This window comes from Halichoeres trimaculatus, unplaced genomic scaffold, assembly GCF_033239565.1.
Source record: "Halichoeres trimaculatus isolate MK-OKI-2021-1 unplaced genomic scaffold, fHalTri1.1 fHalTri1_scaffold_3, whole genome shotgun sequence".
NCBI lineage: Eukaryota > Metazoa > Chordata > Actinopteri > Labriformes > Labridae > Halichoeres > Halichoeres trimaculatus.
Window position 1 is genome coordinate 12,434,370 of NW_027437181.1, and position 17,292 is coordinate 12,451,661.

Here is a 17,292-nt window from a genome sequence, read left to right on the forward strand (position 1 = left end):
ACATCATATTTTATTATGTAAAGCACATGCAAAAGCAAATATTCTGTTACTGAGAAAATAAGACATGGGCCCTCATGGAAATGGGGGAGTTGGAGTGAACAGCCACCAAGGCTAGGATGAGTCCTCACCCAAACCAGCTCCTTACCCTGTTCTCTTTTAAAGTCCTCTTTCTATTTTCCTTGTAGGAGAGGAGAGGCAGGACTGAGGATACAGTGAGGTGATTCCAGGACACTGAGTTAACAGTACAGCCTCCCTGAGGTGTCGTGGATATAACTTGATGAAAGGCCAGTGAAGGGAGGGGCTCACCTGATAACCCTGTGATGTGCTGGCTCTTGCTGCCTGTCTCTCTTCATGTTTGGGTGTTGTTGGTACATTAGGGGCCATGTGGTGGGTTATGTAACTTATCAGTAGAGTATAGATGCTGGAATGAGAGTGTAATGGGATTGGTTTCTTCACAGAGCGCTTATCCTTTTCAGCTAGTGTTTAAGACATTGCTTTTGTTTGGGTTAGAGACTGAGTTTTGGAAACAATTACATTAAAGAGTGCCTCATGTTTTGTGATAACTTTTTTTTGATCATGTGACTCTTTGTTTTAGTTGGTGATGGGTTAGAAACAAATCAACACTTGAAGATTCATTCGAAAAAAGTGAAATGATTTTATGTCAGAGAATAGAATATAAACCCCCTTTAGGTGTTTTTGTTCGACTTTTTAAAAAAAAAAAAAAAACTGCATCCAGTTCTTCATGGTGCGACTTTACTTCCACATTTCCACAGAAATGCCAAAGATAAAAGCCATAATAACCAAACCAATAACAAATGTAATTTCTTTTTAACCAGCAAACAGTTTCTAAGGTTTGAAAATGATCGCTGACTTAACATGCCTAAATTGATTGATAGCTTCAGGATGTTATGGTCTTGTCTAAAGGAGGAATTGTCTTTGATCTACTGCCATCTAGTGGTAAAAGATGACCACTGCATTTTTAACATTCCTTGAGAACAGAGTTTTTCAATGACAATTAAACCATTATTTTTGTAACGCTTATTTCAGCACTTAATAGCATAACACTTTATTGAGCTGTAATTGAAAAAAGTCAACATTTGGAATGGGAACATTTCATTTCACATTCCATCATATTAGATTGTCGCAGTGTTAACTCTGTGAAGGTATCCATATGAAAGTCAGCATGTAAAAGACAGCTAAAATGAGTCCACTTCTTGTATCATACAACATTTTTCAGCTTATTCCTTCATATTTTTTGCTTTACCAAACTCTCATTCTCAGCTCAAAATCTGGTAGAACTCAACATTTTATTATATAAACCCATTGGGTGACACTTACCAAAAGGAGAAAAAAAAACTTATTTTCTCAAGACTGCACCAACATTATCTTTTTCTAGTCTACATAAATCTGCTGTTGCACCTTAGATCAAATGAGACCATCACTGTCTTCCTTTAGAGTCATCTGAGGTGTGACCAAACAAGAAACCAGTAGTATGGCGTGTTTCTCCCTCCATGACAGATAACCTCACAATCATCAGATTCTTAGTGATCAGATGTCAATTACACTTGAAATCAAGTCACTTGTCTTTCCAGCTGTTCACTCATGCTTCATTTTTTCCCTGTGTCCTCAGCATTGGAGTCCTCTGCAGATGGATTGCTTGTTTGTACAGCTGCCTAATTGAGCAACACAGCAGCTGCTTCAACAACTGTCTCCAAACAGGAGAATTGATTGGGATCTGGTAATGATCGGACGTCAATGGCTGTAGTAAAACTGTAGACATGGCCTCTTGTTCTCACGACTGGAAATGGTTTTATGTTCTGAAAGAAACCCAGAGGCATTAGGCAGTCAGGATCAACATGGTTAAATGAGGGCATACAGAGTACCAATAGACAAAAAGTCTGGCAGAATGTGCAGCAAAGTTTGCAACAAGTGATGAGCGGTGTTCAATTCAATTATTTTTAAATATTTACCTTTTTGATCTTATACAGGAGAAATAAAGTTTTACACCTCTGAACAGACGTAAAAACATTTCAGGATTGAATAGTCTAAGCTCCTGTGAAAAACTACTTTGTGTGAATTTTAGCGCCTCCTTGAGAATAAAACTGTCCTTACTGTCCTGTTATGGTTGTCATGCTGACACCACATGCACACAAGAGCATGTGTACACATTTGACCTTCAAAGATCCTTTAAGTGTATTGAAACAAAGATGAATAAGATGGAAGACAAAGGGACAATCTGACAAAACTGTCCAATATCCACCAATCATCTGAGTCCATGGAAAATAGAATGGCTGCAGTCTCTTGTAGCATTATTTCACATGAAGATATTGAAGTATGTTGCTCTTGCAGTTGTCTTTTTTACAAATCTACATTTAAATAAAGGGGAAAATCTGCCTCCTGCTGCAGCTGTTCTGTGTTAAACTTCCTTAAATTTGTAGGCCTTGTAGGGAAGAGTAGTTCAAACCAAAGCCACACAGCATGAGACATCCTGAATTTTGGTCAGTCATTAGTTTTGAGCAAACTCCAGATATAGTGAATCTATATTTCCTAAAAGGCACCTGCTTACGTTGTGTCCTTTTTGTTGTGTAATCCTGCCTGGTAACTCCTCACATCTCTTAAACCCTCATTCAATACAAAACTGCTCTTTATCATCAGTTTGTGAACTCAGAGCCTCCAAGAATATCATCTGAAGCAGGCGGCATGGGCTAAAATGATTCCTTTGTGAGTTTAATCTATGAAGTGATTCTTTAATGAAGAAATTCCTCAAAACAGTAGTAGTATAAATCACAAAAACAGTTAGTCAAATGTAAATGTTTGTGTATGGATTTATGGAAACATTAATCACCATTTGATATTTTGGAGTTCATTGGAACTATTTGTGATAAGAGACGATTAGACGCAGCATTCATGCAGCAATGTGTCACAGACTCAGAGCAGAAGGGATCTTCGCTGGATTGACGTCAGCAAGGTTTCATGCTCCGGCTTTAATTTAGCGCTTTGAACAAGTTGTACTTTAACTCGTCTACTGTAACCGGAATGACAGTTTTGCTCTGGATCATGGCCAAGAACAGTGTGTTGAACTGAAGATACTTGGAGCACAACATGTGCAGACAATACATTATACAAAAGTCAGTCAGTGTAGATAGAAAAATGTTCAGGTTTGCCTTGTTGTGTCTGGGAGCAGTGTGGGACCAACCTGAACTGATTAAAGCAGAATGGTACAAATATGACATGAAATCAATTAAATGACAGGATCAGCATTACCCACTTTATACCACTGTCTGCTGTGTAAACCAGTCTGTTGGGAGGCAGTTTTTAACATTTAAATGTCAACAGACTGTAACAAAAAACACAGAGGGATGTATCCTGTAGGATTGCCAGGGATGGTATGCCCCCGAGCCTTTGATATCCAACTGGTCATGGTTTGTGCCACCCCTAACTTCCAAAGAATGATGGACGACTTTTCTTTTCAAAGGCAGGAGTTGTGTTAAAATCAAGAATGTGGGCTGTGTTAGACTTCAAGTTGCTTTCTTTGAAATGAATTAAAGCACATGTGAAATGATGATGATACTTCACAAACACTTCTCAACAGGAAATAGGGGAAGAGTCAATCCATCAAAAAACGTCTCCAGATTGTATATCTATCAATAACACTTTGCTGAAATGTTGCCCTTAAAAGTATTTTTGTCAGTCAGTGTGCAGGATTTTCCTAATATATTTAAGAAGGCTACTTTAGATTGTGACCTTGAACAAATATTTTCTTTTGGGGTTCATAAGGAACTGGGTTTGATAGTTTATATGTTCCTGATCTGTTGTGTTACTTTTGGGATTGTAAATATTTATCTACACATGATTTGAATATCTGTATAAAACAAGTGAATGTTAGAAGTAAAAGTAAGTATAGTTGGTGGACACAGAAAGGGTAAATAAATGTTTTGAATCCATATGTGTGCAACCTGCATGAGTTGGTGCCCCATTAAACTATCCCAAACAAAAAATGTGCAAGCATGTAAGGAGAATATAAACTTTCTGAGCACCAAAAGAATATTTGACTTATGTTTTTCTGATTTTAAAATGTAATCACACACAGCTTCATAGTTTAATTTAACTGCATATCCCTATGACTCCTTGTTTTTACACATCACATACTGACATTTGTTTTGTCACAGAATGAAAAATGACCACTTTTTTATTTTGTAAAAACAGTAATTAAAAATGGCTTCGAACCACTTACATTATTGGAGAATTCATAATTTGAATTCAGACTCCACAAAGTGAAGACAAATGTTGTTTTGAGTATATGGAACTGAAAAATGTGCTTATTTTGTGCCCTCTGGTGGAAGGATTGGAGATGACAGTGTTGCAGGCAGCAAAGCACATGACTGTATTAAATGCAAGAAAGCACCAATTAAAACATTTTAAATTAAACCCACTCATGAACATCAAATATAACCATGGTGGCACAACTTGTACTGCCAGAGTTGTTCAGCTGTTTTGAGCAGATATAATTACCTGACTTTACTGTTGATGTATGAGGATATATGAAGGATTTTTCTCACACCTATTCCTGATGGAATATATATAATAAGAGTAAATGTTGATGATATTTTTATTTATTTTATTTTATTTTTATTTATTTTTTTGAACAACTCTTTCTGTTATCATTTGCAAAAACTTTCTTTCTTTCTTTTTTTAAAACTAATTCCTCCCCAGTTGAAACATACTATATTGTACCAGGACCAATCAGTTGTCATACATGTACAAATATTGCATTTTCTACATTTTTTTCCTTCAGTCTTTAGCTTCAAATGTCTCCTAGCTACCTTGGTACCTTAACTTTTAATTATTTATTTATAAATTTACTTATTTGTTTTTTTTTTTTGTTTGTTTGTTTATTGAAAGAGGGGCAAATGGAAGTCTTTGGAAGTGTTTTTTCATTGCTATACAGGCTGAGTGGACAAAGAATCTACACTGGTTAAATTTGCACGTAGCTCTGAGACAAAGCACACTGTTCAACAGTAAATTTAACAACAAAGACGAAGCGTCTACTTTAAACAATAGATTACAACCATAATAACTGGAAGCATAACTCACATAAATGACAAAAGTGTAGATCCAGGAGTAGTAAAAATGTCACTTCCTCATGATTGATGCAGACAGTGTCACTGAAACATTAGAAGAAATTCAACATGACCTATCAGCAGATGTATTTATGTGCTGTCATTTTTAACACAGATTGATATATGACTCACATTCTTAGCTCTACACGTTTGTTTTTATGCTATAAATCAATAAAGCACATAAGGCTGGGATTTACAGTGAAGTGCCTACCTAAAGCAACTCAACAACACCTTTATGTGACCTCTTACCTAAAGCCTTAAAAAGAGATCTTTATTGAAGCCAACTCTGAGCCAGTCGTTATATGTATTATATGTTGGTCTCACAACAACCAACTGTGACTTCTGCAACTTTAGCTTGTTCAAGCTCCTGCTCATCAAAACAAACATGACTGTTTCAGGTGAACTCCAACAATTTTACCATAAATGGTCACCTTACCTGCCATTAGGAAAACTGGAAGTACACTTTGTAGGTCTTAAAAAACAGATTTCTTTGATTACATTATGGAAAATGTAAGATTCGGACATCTTCAAACCTCAAAAAAGAAAAGTTGACATATCATCAGCACTGCCTCTTTTATTTTGCTGATTTCTTTTTCTGATCCGTCACTGTCAAGTCAACCAGCTTTATGTAACTGCAAAAGTAATTTTTCTGAGGATGCCTTAAAAACATCCAAACCTTTTATTTTCTTGGTGAGCCCACACATCAGCAGCATCGTGTTGCACATCACTCCAGTCTGATGTGTGCCAAAGAATCAGAAAAGGCTTTCTCTCTTAGTGCTGACGCACAATATGACTATAAAAAAACATTTGCAAGGTACACGGTTAATCCCCTCAAGGAAAAATGTCACTGCTGTACAGCACATCCAGTGTTTGCTAATCGCAACAAATGGCACACCTCAGACAACACCATGCTATGAGTTGTGAATTATGGTTTATTATAAATCTGCTTGGCCCACATGATGGGCTGACATGATCATGCAGCAGTGACACTCACACTGGACTTTTCTTTGTTGACTTTGAATAAACATTAAAAACATCAAATAAAATGGACCCTTAATGTAAAATATTGTGAATATGATTAATTTGCATTAAAACTTGTTCCATATTCTGTTTTCAAAAGCTTGTAAACAAACACATCTGCTTAAACTATCAGATATGGGTTAGGAATCAACAATAGATTCTGTTATTGCTGAACAACAAGTGGCTTAATGTTTTTAAGGACTTGGCGTAACGATAAGTATAGCATCATTTTGTTTGTTCTGAGAGCTTTAGTACATGTAAATAAATGAAAATGGGAACTCAGTGAACTCGTTCTTTACGTAGGTAGGGACCAGAAAAGTGAGTTTTACGACAAGCAAACACCTAAATGCAAATATGTGAGTTCCCGAACACAGCATAAGAACAGGCTGAGGACTTTAACAAGAGCTGCAGGGCAAGATAAATATTTTTACCGAAAGATATTAACAGATTATGTTTGAACCCTTTACTGAACAGGGGGTGGATTTGCCATGTCCCTCAAACTGATCTTCTGGTCAAACAGATAAATAATCCCTATCTTCCATCATCATGAATTGAATCAAACTCCTAACGGAAACACTAACATGAAATACAGGACTGTAGATGTAATTTCTACAGTCTTAAATACTTTGTATTTATTTTTTTTTCCTGGTCTTTTCCTTTGATGCTTAAATACAAGATTTTCCTGAAATTCCTGGAGGTTGCTTCTATGTGTGGTGAAACATCAATATGACATGAGTCAGTAAACAGTTTTTACTTAAAATATTTACAGCCATTACAATACATTTTTCTTACACTGTGACTTATCCAGTTACAACCTTACAACTCCTGGTGGTGGCACTAAATACATTAGTCATGTACTTTACCTTTTATGGCCATTCTTCAAAGACTGAACTGGACTCATTGGTATCTGAAGAGGATGTTTAAAGTCAAAAGGCAGCGGTCACCATATTGAACTTGATGTAACCTTCAGTTGACCTAAAAACAAACACAGAAGTAGAGCTAAGGTGGGCTTTATGCCTCATAAAGAACAGCCCTATAAAGTATACCTGTGAATCCACCCATCCGAACCCTAAATTATGCAAATCTGTGCTTAAGTCTTAGCTTTAATATCTTCAAATGAGTTGTAAAAAATCCCCTCTGTACAGCATGTACCAGTAAATGAAATGAGCTGTTTAAACCACAGACTGTATAATAAATGAATGTAGTCTTCGTGATGTCACCATTTAATTCTTATACAGAGTTTTGAAGAACATCGTTGGCAGAAGGCATATTGGACATGAGGCTAGTTTTGAGCCTCCACACTAACAGCTATGACCCTGATTGGGTAAACCTGGGATCTGAACAACCTACAATCTGCCAATTAAAAAAAAAAAAAAAAAGAAAAAAGAAAGAAAAGAAAAGAAAATCACATCAAACAGTGTTTTTAGAGAAATAAGCTATTCAGACATAAGTCATCTTTTGTACCAGGCTGTAAAAAACATGTTTTGTTTTGTTTTGTTCTTTTCCTGTGAAAATAACTGTTTTTGGTTTTGCAGTTTTTGCCACTTCTGGAGACATTGGACGTTGACAAATTTCAGTTTTTATCATTTCCATGTTGACTTCATTTTTCATGGTTTGAGGTTGCTACTTGATTCAGACAAAAACTATTTTAACAGTACAACAATTTTTACTTTTTATTTTTAATGCCACAAGTGGGTGGATAAAGATTTTTTTTTTTAATTTTGTCTGTTTTTGCATTTCCCCATTGGCTTTATTTTGCTGCAGTCAGGTTGTGGATTTATATTTTTTTGTAACTAAAACAGGCTATTGTCATAAAAGCTGTCATTTAACTGTATAGCTTTTTTTTTCTAATAGTTATACTGGAACTACTGTGTCATATTATAATTATTTGGAGCTATTTTATTGTGTCTTGATTCAACCTAAAATTTAAGCCCCTGCAGTTTTAAAGTCTGATTCGATATTTTATTTACTTAAGTGCGCATTACTTAATTTTGGCCCAACTACTTTTCCATAGCCTTGAGGTTAAACAGAGCTGTTTTACTGTGTAAAAAAATAATCTTACCCCTTACAGTGAATTTAACTCACAATACAACACATGCAGCCGTAAAAACTCACTTCCGTGATCTCTCACTCGGTTTTCTCGTGTTTTCTGTGGTAAATTCCCGGTCAGGGTGACTGCAGCCTGCTCTCTGCTCCTTTTCCTGGTTTTAAAGTTCCCACGGAAAGCGGAGGACCACCCAGCGGCGCAGAGCACGACGCCGATTAGCTGCGCGGAGCTCATTTGCATTAACGTCAGTAAAGGCTGTAGGTCAATCCTTGCGGGTGCTTTTATTGGATGTGCCGCTGTCAAGCAGTGCTGAAGAATTGGAAGGGCAAACGCCAGAAAGGCAGAGAAAAGACAAACATAAAATCAGCATTATGTAGCTCGATCCTGACTTACCTCCGCTCGCGTCAACCGTGGTCGATCCTGCCGTCCCTGATTTCAGATCTGAAACTTGTGGACACGGAGCGGGCTTGTTTCTTTTCTTTTTTTTCTTTCTTTTTGAGATTTTTTTTCTCTGTGTGTCTCTCTGAAGCGGTTGCATTCTCCAGAGGTGGTACCTCTAGATATTACAGCCTGACAGCTTCTACATCCTTTTTTTTTCTCGGCTACAGTATGAAAGAAAAATCGCGGATCCTGGTGAGGCTGTAACCAATTGCACCCGGGGTTTGGACCTCTTATAGCAGGCGGATCATCCTCAACCGGGCAGCGGATGCCTGAATGGAGACTACAAGGCATCCACCAAGATTGCCTCGCTTTCTAAATCTGTGATAAATGGAGTATTCTGCCGGATTACATGGCATTATGTTTGATGAAGGGTGTCTGACATCGGAGCGAGTGTCCAGAATAACAGCCTGCAGTGTGAATATTTCAGCCTGTTGATGATGAACTGCTCAGGACTGGAGCAAAGTGTCGTGAGAACCGGTTTATGGCCCGTGTCTTGAGCTGGAGTTGCCAACCGGATTGTTTAACAGAAAGAGAAAAACCACATCTTTTTGATGGCTCCGGGGTGGGGGAGGAAGACTACACATGAAACCCTGGACACAAAAAATGGATAAAACTATTGCATGAAGCAGGCAGAGGGGGGACAGACTGCGTGGTTTGTGTGAGTGTGTGTGTGCGTGTGTGTTTCTTTCAGGCCTACTTGATATCAGTGAAGTTGTAAGGAGGAATGAGAAAATGGTGATGTGGTACGAATCAGGCTTTGAGAAGAGCCGGAGTGTGGGATAAAAACGTCTGCTGAAGAATAACTGGATCCAAGTTTTTGAGGATAAGACAGCTGCTTTGATTAAACATCTCCAATTAAGTTCATGTGAAAAAGCAGAGGGAGGAAATCAGCTTCCTGGTCAGGGGGTGGGGGATAGGAAGATATATTATTCATCCCTTGTGTCAGAGAAACTGGAGGACTGGCTTTGCTGTGGCCTAGATGATACATATATGTATTTATATATATATATTTCAAGACATGACACCCTGAGGAGGAAGAGTGCACCTTTGGATACACCATAATAAAGAGCGAATGACACTCTGGTAGCCTCAAAGTAAAGCACTTGCGCAAAAAAGGAGAAGGCTGAAGTGGGCTGAAGCATGGGCTGTGCTTCAAGTATCCATATCTCTGATAGGGTGGTCTACCACAGTGGAAAAGAGTCCGAGGATTCCCACTCACCCCAGCAGACTAATACCACTCAGCATCAAGGAAATCCTGCCTCGGGACTACCCCCGAAACCCCCGAGCTGCAAGGTGAGGGAGCACACTCATTACATTTACAGAGGCACAAGAACAAACCATGTGTAAGGGTGAGGAGTGTGTTTGTGTGTGTTACATAAAGTTTTTCTGCAGTAGGCCTCTTCCCTATCACAGAGAGGATGATATATGCTGTGAGATGTCGGGTTTTATTTCTGTAACACTTCATAATTATCGTCAGTGTTATAAAACCTCTAAATGTTGAAGAATAGCGGGCCCCGCTTCTGTTTTGTGGTTGAGGTTCTGACAAAAATGCAGAATTTCTTTCCTTTAAACTCACTTCAAACTCAAATGTTCACCCCTTACATCACAACTTTTGCTTTTTTGGAAACGAGAGAAACCAGGCCATGATGCACACACTCAGTGAAAGGTCAGGGGGTCACAGGCCTCCGCACTAACCTGCTGTATTGTTCTCTTTGTAGTTTTTATGTAACGCTGGATAAAGCACGAATTTGCTTCAGTTTTATTCCCTCCATGTGTGTTTTGTACTCTATAGAGCAGAAATCTAAAGCTCTGACACATGCTGCCAAACACGTTTCCTTTTCCTTCGACACAGCTTTGGCCCCTGCTTCACCTTTCTACCAGTTATGCCTCTCGCTGGCTTGTCCTCCCTAAACTTTGGTGTTTTTTGTGTAAAGTACAAAACCTTTTTTATAGAAACATTTAACTCTGACAGATATATTTAGATGGAAAGAAGGAATTGGTTGACAAAGAATACAAAAAGTTTGCCACTGATGGGTTTAATCACTGCACAAAATAACAGTCCAGCTTTTGCTAACGGAGAATATCAAAGTGTGTCGTGCATGCTTGTTCGCTTAGACAAAAGAGATGTTTTTAATCAAGGTGATGATGATTTTTGGAATGATTTGGCTTTTGCTGGTTGTATAAATCTATCAGTATCCTTTAAAGCAACAGTTTTGAGATGAGAAAGAAGTAGGAAGTTGAGGTTTTCTTTATAATCTGGAGGCACTGAGTCGTGGTGTAATTTTAATATATGCAAGCGAGGCTCCTACTGTAATGTTTGCATGCGCATCTGCAGGCGTGTGCAAACACAAAACGTCAGCTCAAAAGAAAAGTGTGATCTTGTTAATTTAATTGTGCATCTGTGTGTTGCACTATCCGTGTGTTCTCTCCTCAGTATGTGTGTGTTTGTGTGACAGACCCCGGGCTGTTTGAGGGGCCTCTGTCAAGCTGAATTTTGTGGCCAAATGTCAGCGCGGGATGCAGTGAGAAGTCAGTGTGACAGATGCCCCCACATCAAGACGCCCACTGTGCCTTTGATTGAATTAGTCTCCTGATTGAGTTAGACTAATGGTATACAAATCTTCTTCAGCTGGAAATGGTTAATCCCTGCTCTGTAAGGTGTCATCTTTAATGTCCTCCCGTGGTTTCATTTTTAATGTAGAAGAGCAATGTAAAGCTGCGCTCGGAGAAAAATCACCAGCTCTTTTGTGTTGCATTTTCATCTGGAATTTATTTGGGAATGGAAACTTTTATGAGATGTCACTTTTTTATTTGAAAGCAGAGCTGCACCAGATCCCAGCAGATGTCAGTGAAGTAGAGCTGTGCACACTTCCCCTCAAAACAATCTTTTGATTGACAGACACTTCATCTTCAACTGAACACATCTGTATTGTGGATTTGTTTTTTGTTTTTCTAAAAAGGCGCTTAGAGTAAATTATCAGCAGATTTATCAAAATATAATGATTGGCTGCAGCCTTTGCAGAATTTAAAAACAGTCAAAGCCGCATGCTCCCAAATGGTTTTGCATTTTATTGCTGTGCTTTAAGATTTTAAGATCTGTGTGCAATTTTTTTGCCCTGGGCTGTGACTGCAGGAAGCCTGCACGCACATTAATTCCCCAAAGGTTGACTGAAATCCCCCACATTTACACAAATTAGCAGTAGCTGTCATGAATGAATGATTTAAACAACTGTATTTTATATTTAGTTTAATCTCAGACAGTGAGAAAAAGTAAGAGGTGGAGGGCGCATGTGCAGGTATCTGTAGTGTGAGAAAGATTCAATAGAAGTTTGGGAGTGTGATGTGAGTCTTTGTCAAGGCTGTGTTACCATCTAGGCTGCTCCAGCAGTGATAAGGCTCAAGTACAAGGTCCTGTGATTGTGGGCATTTAGTGTGTGTATGTGTATGTGTATGCTTGTGTGTATGTGTGTGTGTGTTTGGCCAAACAGACGGAGAAAGACCTCAGCGTAACATAACACCATTTATCTGGCCTTGACTCTTCCAGTCTGCTCACCCCCAACTCAAGGAAATCAAGTAGCACTCCCCTCCCTCAACAGTGGACGTAGAATCACTTTTAGTGTTTCAGTGTTTTATTTTCCTTTAAATGTAAAAGTGCATCAAAAGGTGTCATGCTCAATTCAAGTAAAAACGTGATTCTAGCTTCTGGATATGTGAACACAAGCAGGGAAATCAGTGAAGCTTCCCCTGTGAAAACCCTCCCATCAGGAGTGACACAGCACACACAAGGTTGCTTTTCTAAACTTCACATCCGAAAACCCTGGACTGTTGCTGCCTCACACAACATGAAGAAGCCCCAGCGTAACACCTGAAGTGATACATCGTACTTTTAAAGAGTGTGAACTAAGATTTAATACATCAGCGACCTGGGAAGCCTCTCTGCATTTGTCTGATTTCTTCCTCGCTGTTTTTGTGTGTCCTCTCTGGTCAGTAATGTGTGTGTGAGTGTGTGTGTTTAGTCTAAGTCTAGAGTCATTGGGTAATTTATTCCAGAGGAGGGCAAAGGCTCGGCATGGTGATGAATTAATCCACTGTGCTTTTTCTGCCGGCTGAGTGGAGGGAGACTGATATTGGCTCTTTTTCTCTCTCTTTCATTTGGATATCAAACTTTCTGTGCTCTTCCTCTTTTTGTTGCTCTTGCTTTAGAGACACTTCTTAGACTTCACTGTTGACGTTTGGCATTAAAACACTGCACTCCCCTTTACTTGGGCACCGTTTTTACCGTCACAATGACATTTATGATTCAAACACAGTCGGCGCAGTCTCCCAGAGAAATGCTGACGTTCATCTGACTTCAATGGCCCTGCTGTTGTCTTTGTCTTGACAGCTGCTGATTGGATCGAGTGTTGGACTCTGCTTATCTGTGTCTATCAAGGATGTCATGTGTATATCTACAATGGGCTTTTATAGCTGCAGAGCATGGCACTAACCCCTGGACCACTGCCATAGTTAGCAGTTTGACTCTGACGGGGTGAAGTCATGATGTGAAGCAGACATAATCATCAATTCAGATCTCAAAGAAGAAAAGCTTGACATTTTATTTTAGTGTTGGCTTACAAAAAAATAGTAGTACGCCGAGAAGTGTATATTACTTCTTCAAAATGTGAATGTTTTTAAGTGACCAGTTTCCTGAACATTTGAATGAATATATTATGTGTATTTATATTCTATCTCTATTTACCATCAGCAGTCAAACTTGGCTGCCAAGTGTGGCTAAGGTTAGCAGAGCTAGCACCAGCAGCCTTCACTGCAGGTAGATTTGCTGTTTTTTTATTTATTTATTTATTGCACATATAGAAAGATAAAAAAGTAACAATACATAATTCATGGAACAGAAAAAAAAACAACAAAAAAAAAACAGTAACTCCAAGAAAAAAAAAATGTGCAGGAGGGGCCAAAAAAAACCCCATAAGGGCTTGTGGAGTCGCCCTCCAAAAGACAAGCACAAGAATGTTATTTAAATATATACATACACAAAGATACACATATCAATGTATACATATACATACACATGCATACATATTTAACTACACTCGTGCTTAAATCCATAAAACCTATTCTAGCAGGGGAACTAACAATACAAAAGCAAAGTAGGACAGAAAAGTGAAAGATTAGGGTGGAGTACTGGCTAACTGTTCTAATAAAAACTGTATGGTTTGTTTTTTGAATAATTTAAAACTGGTGCTGTTTCTGATGTGTCCCGGTAAGTTATTCCAACAGTGTGGTCCTCTGAATCTAATGGAGAATTGAGAAAAAGTTGTCCTGAAAAATGCTGGATGAAGATTATTGGCTGACCTTGTACTGTGATGATGGATTTGTGAATTAAACGGAAATAAATTATGGAAATGGACGGGAAGTAAATTGTTAACAGACTGGAAAATAAACAAACACAAATGCAGATAGTTGAGATCATATATGGGGAGAATTCTGAGAGACTGAAATAAAGGAGTAGAGCTGCTGAATCTATTGGAGAAAGTGATCATTTTTATGAAACGTTTCTGGAGAGAGAAAATGAAGTTGAGATTGCTTTTGAAGGTGCTGGCCCAGACAATATTACAGTATGAGATGTATGGATAGATCATTGTGTAGTATAGATTAAGGAGGATTTTTCTTGATACCAAATGTATAATTCTTCTGATGATGCCAATATTCTTTCCAATTTTGTTAGAAACAAATGATATATGAGTTTTCCAGGTGAGATTTTCATCTATGAGAACGCCAAGAAATTTAGTTACTGCTACTTTCTCCAGGGTGTTATGGTCAGTATGTACAGTGGGTAAAGAATTAATGTGTGTTAAATTTCTTGGGATAAACATCATAAATGGACTTTTCTTTACATTAAGTGATAATTTGTTTGCTTTAAATCAGTTATGGATTTTACATAATTCACTGTTCATGGGTTTGTATTGCCCTAGTCAAGTATTAAGATGCCAGTTTAATCAGACACAGCCTTCTCACAACTTTGTCCTTTTAATAAATAAAAATATTAAAAACCATGCCATGCTACAAGATCTGTTAGTTCAAATCTGATATAGCATTATGACAGCAACCGTTTACATTCAACATTTTTTTATTAATCACAAAAATAAAACCTCTCGAATCTAGGGGCCAACTATGTTAGCCTAGCATTAGAATTGGACTCTTGCTATCAGGCTGTTTCTATGTTTTGCACTCTTCTTTTCTGTCTTGACAAGTATATTATTAATTGTTTTTAACTTGTTTTATTTTGATTTAGCAGTTTGATTATTTATCAGCATGGGTTTTAGTCCTCAGTCCACGTTTTGAAAACATATTAAAACCTCTGTGATAAGGTAGAAATGGAGCAGAATAGCCTGTAGTGCCAAACGAAAACACTGGACGACAGAGGTCTTTATTTTTTTTATTTTAGCTCTACAGTAGATTGTGTTTTTGCTTTGTTTTGAGTGTTTTGTGGTACTGGCAACGTTGTTAAGTTGATTGATTTTACATTTACCTCCCTTCCTTACCCCTCGCTACTTATGTTTCATTACTTTTCGCTTTTGATGTTGTTTCTAGCAATTGACATATGAAAACCATCTTTGTTGTGATTTTTTTCTGATGTTTTGGGCACTAAACTCTTCTGATTTTTTTTCCTCTTTTTTTTGCTAAGAGATATTTGCCTCGAGTGGTAGATGCCTCAACTGTTTTATTTCCTCATAACTTTTCATTTAGATGAAACAAACAAGGCTTAATGTGCGTCATAGAGCACATTAGTAAGCTCCTCAAGCTAGTAAGCAAAGTTTGTTAGGGTAGCTGTCTCTATGCTAAGCTAGGCTAACCAGCTTTCATGTTTAGCATCCAAACCCAGCACTATCAATCCTTTGGAGAAGCTCTTGGCAAGACGCTGAACATTTCTCTAAATGAGGAGCTATTCCTGTATGACTGAATCATTTTTCTCTTCCCGCTCTAATCGTCGATAAGTCAGTCAAACTTTTTAAATTCACCAACATCAAAGGAAACTTCATAAACTATTTATACAACCATAAAGTATGACCACGGCTGTCCATTATGCTTTCTTTAAACAAAACGTCATCTGCAGTGTGACTGTGTTTTCCTTCCTGTCTGGAGTGTCTGCAGGGGCAGTTGGGGGGGTAATTTTTTCTTCCCTTGTCAAATATCTCCTCTGGAACATGAGCATAAGGTGTCAGGAGGAGTTAAGACGAGGCCCATTGAGCACCCACGGTCCAGAGATTGATGTCACGTGCCATTACAGCATTTCTACCTTTAATTTCCTGGAACTGATCTATTCTTGAGCATGAAGCAGCTCTGAAACTTGATATAATGCCACCAAAGTCTCCTCCTGCTGACACCGTGAGTGTTGATCCTGTGTACAAATCAAATTAGGATGGCATAATAAATCCCTTTGTCACCCTGAGTGCAGATACAGTGAGCCCCTTCATGTTGGGTCTCACTGATGAGGTGTCAATAGGAAGCATGTTCTTATGAAACAGAACCTCACATTGTTTATGAAATAGTCTTAAATAAGGTCACATTCAAAGCTCGCACTGCTCCCCCTCCAGGTTTAGAGTTCAGTATCATAAGGTCAGCATGTGATAGCTCCATGAGATTATGGAAAACGGTGTTCTTCAAAAACAAGGCGCTCTGAGTGTTTACTTTGTGGCCTTGCTCTCTGTTCTCTGCCAGGAGCTCACAGGAATGTAGATGTGAGTGGGCTCAGGTCCACTGGTGGCCTTTTAAGCTCCACCTCAACCGTGTCTCAACCAATATCTGAGCACTGAAAGTTGTTAGTATCTGCAGGTGTCTCTGTGTTGCTGCTCCATGTTGCTGGGCTTGTAAAGCTAAAGAAGCTGGGTACTATCTGGATGAATATTGAAGTTGTGTGAAAGGTGGACATTTTTGTTGAAATTCTGAGTTGTCCAGCAAATACTGATGCTGCAGCTGGTGGTAAATTAACACCTTAATCATCTACATTATTAGGAAAAAGGGCTTAAAACTCTGAGTACGAGTGAAAATAGAAAAGTGATGCAACAACAGTTTTTTAAGCCAAGATCAAGTCAAATTATGTGTTGTTAAAATCTGAATTTGGGTGGACAATAAACTTTTACTTAATAATTTTAGTGGAGAGAGGTCAGAAGTAACAAAAATAACACAGCAGTCACAGAAAAATAAACAAAGAAAGAAAAGGGGGGGGGGGGGGGGGCATGTAATGCGTCAAAAACAGAAACTTATGAAGTAATATAATAAAAATAAAGAAATCATTCAAGCCTCATAGCCCTGCACATAACAGCATCACTACAGCTAAGGTACTTATTGTAATCCCTGAAACTCCATAGCAAGTCAGGTATTTATTCCTAACTGTGACCTCTTGAACCTTTCTCTACAAGCTGCCTGTCCAGACTTGGTGTACTCACAGACCGGGGACCAGGTGTTATAGAATACCTTAATTAACACAAAGATATAATACTGTAGGTATAATACATAAATTATCATGTGCCACCTCCAGCTATTGTAGGAGGTAGTATATTAAGATGTTCAAAGACAAGCTGCCAATCACAGTTGAGCTGCTTGATTTTTTTTTTTTTTGCTTCCTGAGCTATGACTGTGATCTGCATGTGTCAACACTTTTTC

At 38.3% G+C, this 17,292-nt stretch overlaps 1 protein-coding gene and 1 long non-coding RNA gene across 2 annotated transcripts in view; one reads left to right on the forward strand and one right to left on the reverse strand.

Moving 5' to 3' along the window:
* Positions 1 to 919: 919 nt before the first annotated feature.
* LOC141787602 (uncharacterized) lies at positions 920 to 8,390 on the reverse strand. Its single transcript, XR_012598087.1, has 4 exons — positions 8,256 to 8,390; positions 7,004 to 7,115; positions 5,095 to 5,165; positions 920 to 1,817 (listed from the first exon to the last, which is right to left on the reverse strand). It is a non-coding gene; the product is annotated as an uncharacterized LOC141787602 (long non-coding RNA).
* A 65-nt stretch (positions 8,391 to 8,455) lies between these two features.
* pde8a (phosphodiesterase 8A) overlaps positions 8,456 to 17,292 on the forward strand; it is a 51,624-nt gene continuing 42,787 nt past the window's right edge. The window contains exon 1 of the mRNA XM_074666127.1: positions 8,456 to 9,921. Within this exon, the coding sequence (XP_074522228.1) occupies positions 9,769 to 9,921 (153 nt within the window). The 5' untranslated portion in view covers positions 8,456 to 9,768. The remainder of the gene's footprint in view (positions 9,922 to 17,292) is intronic.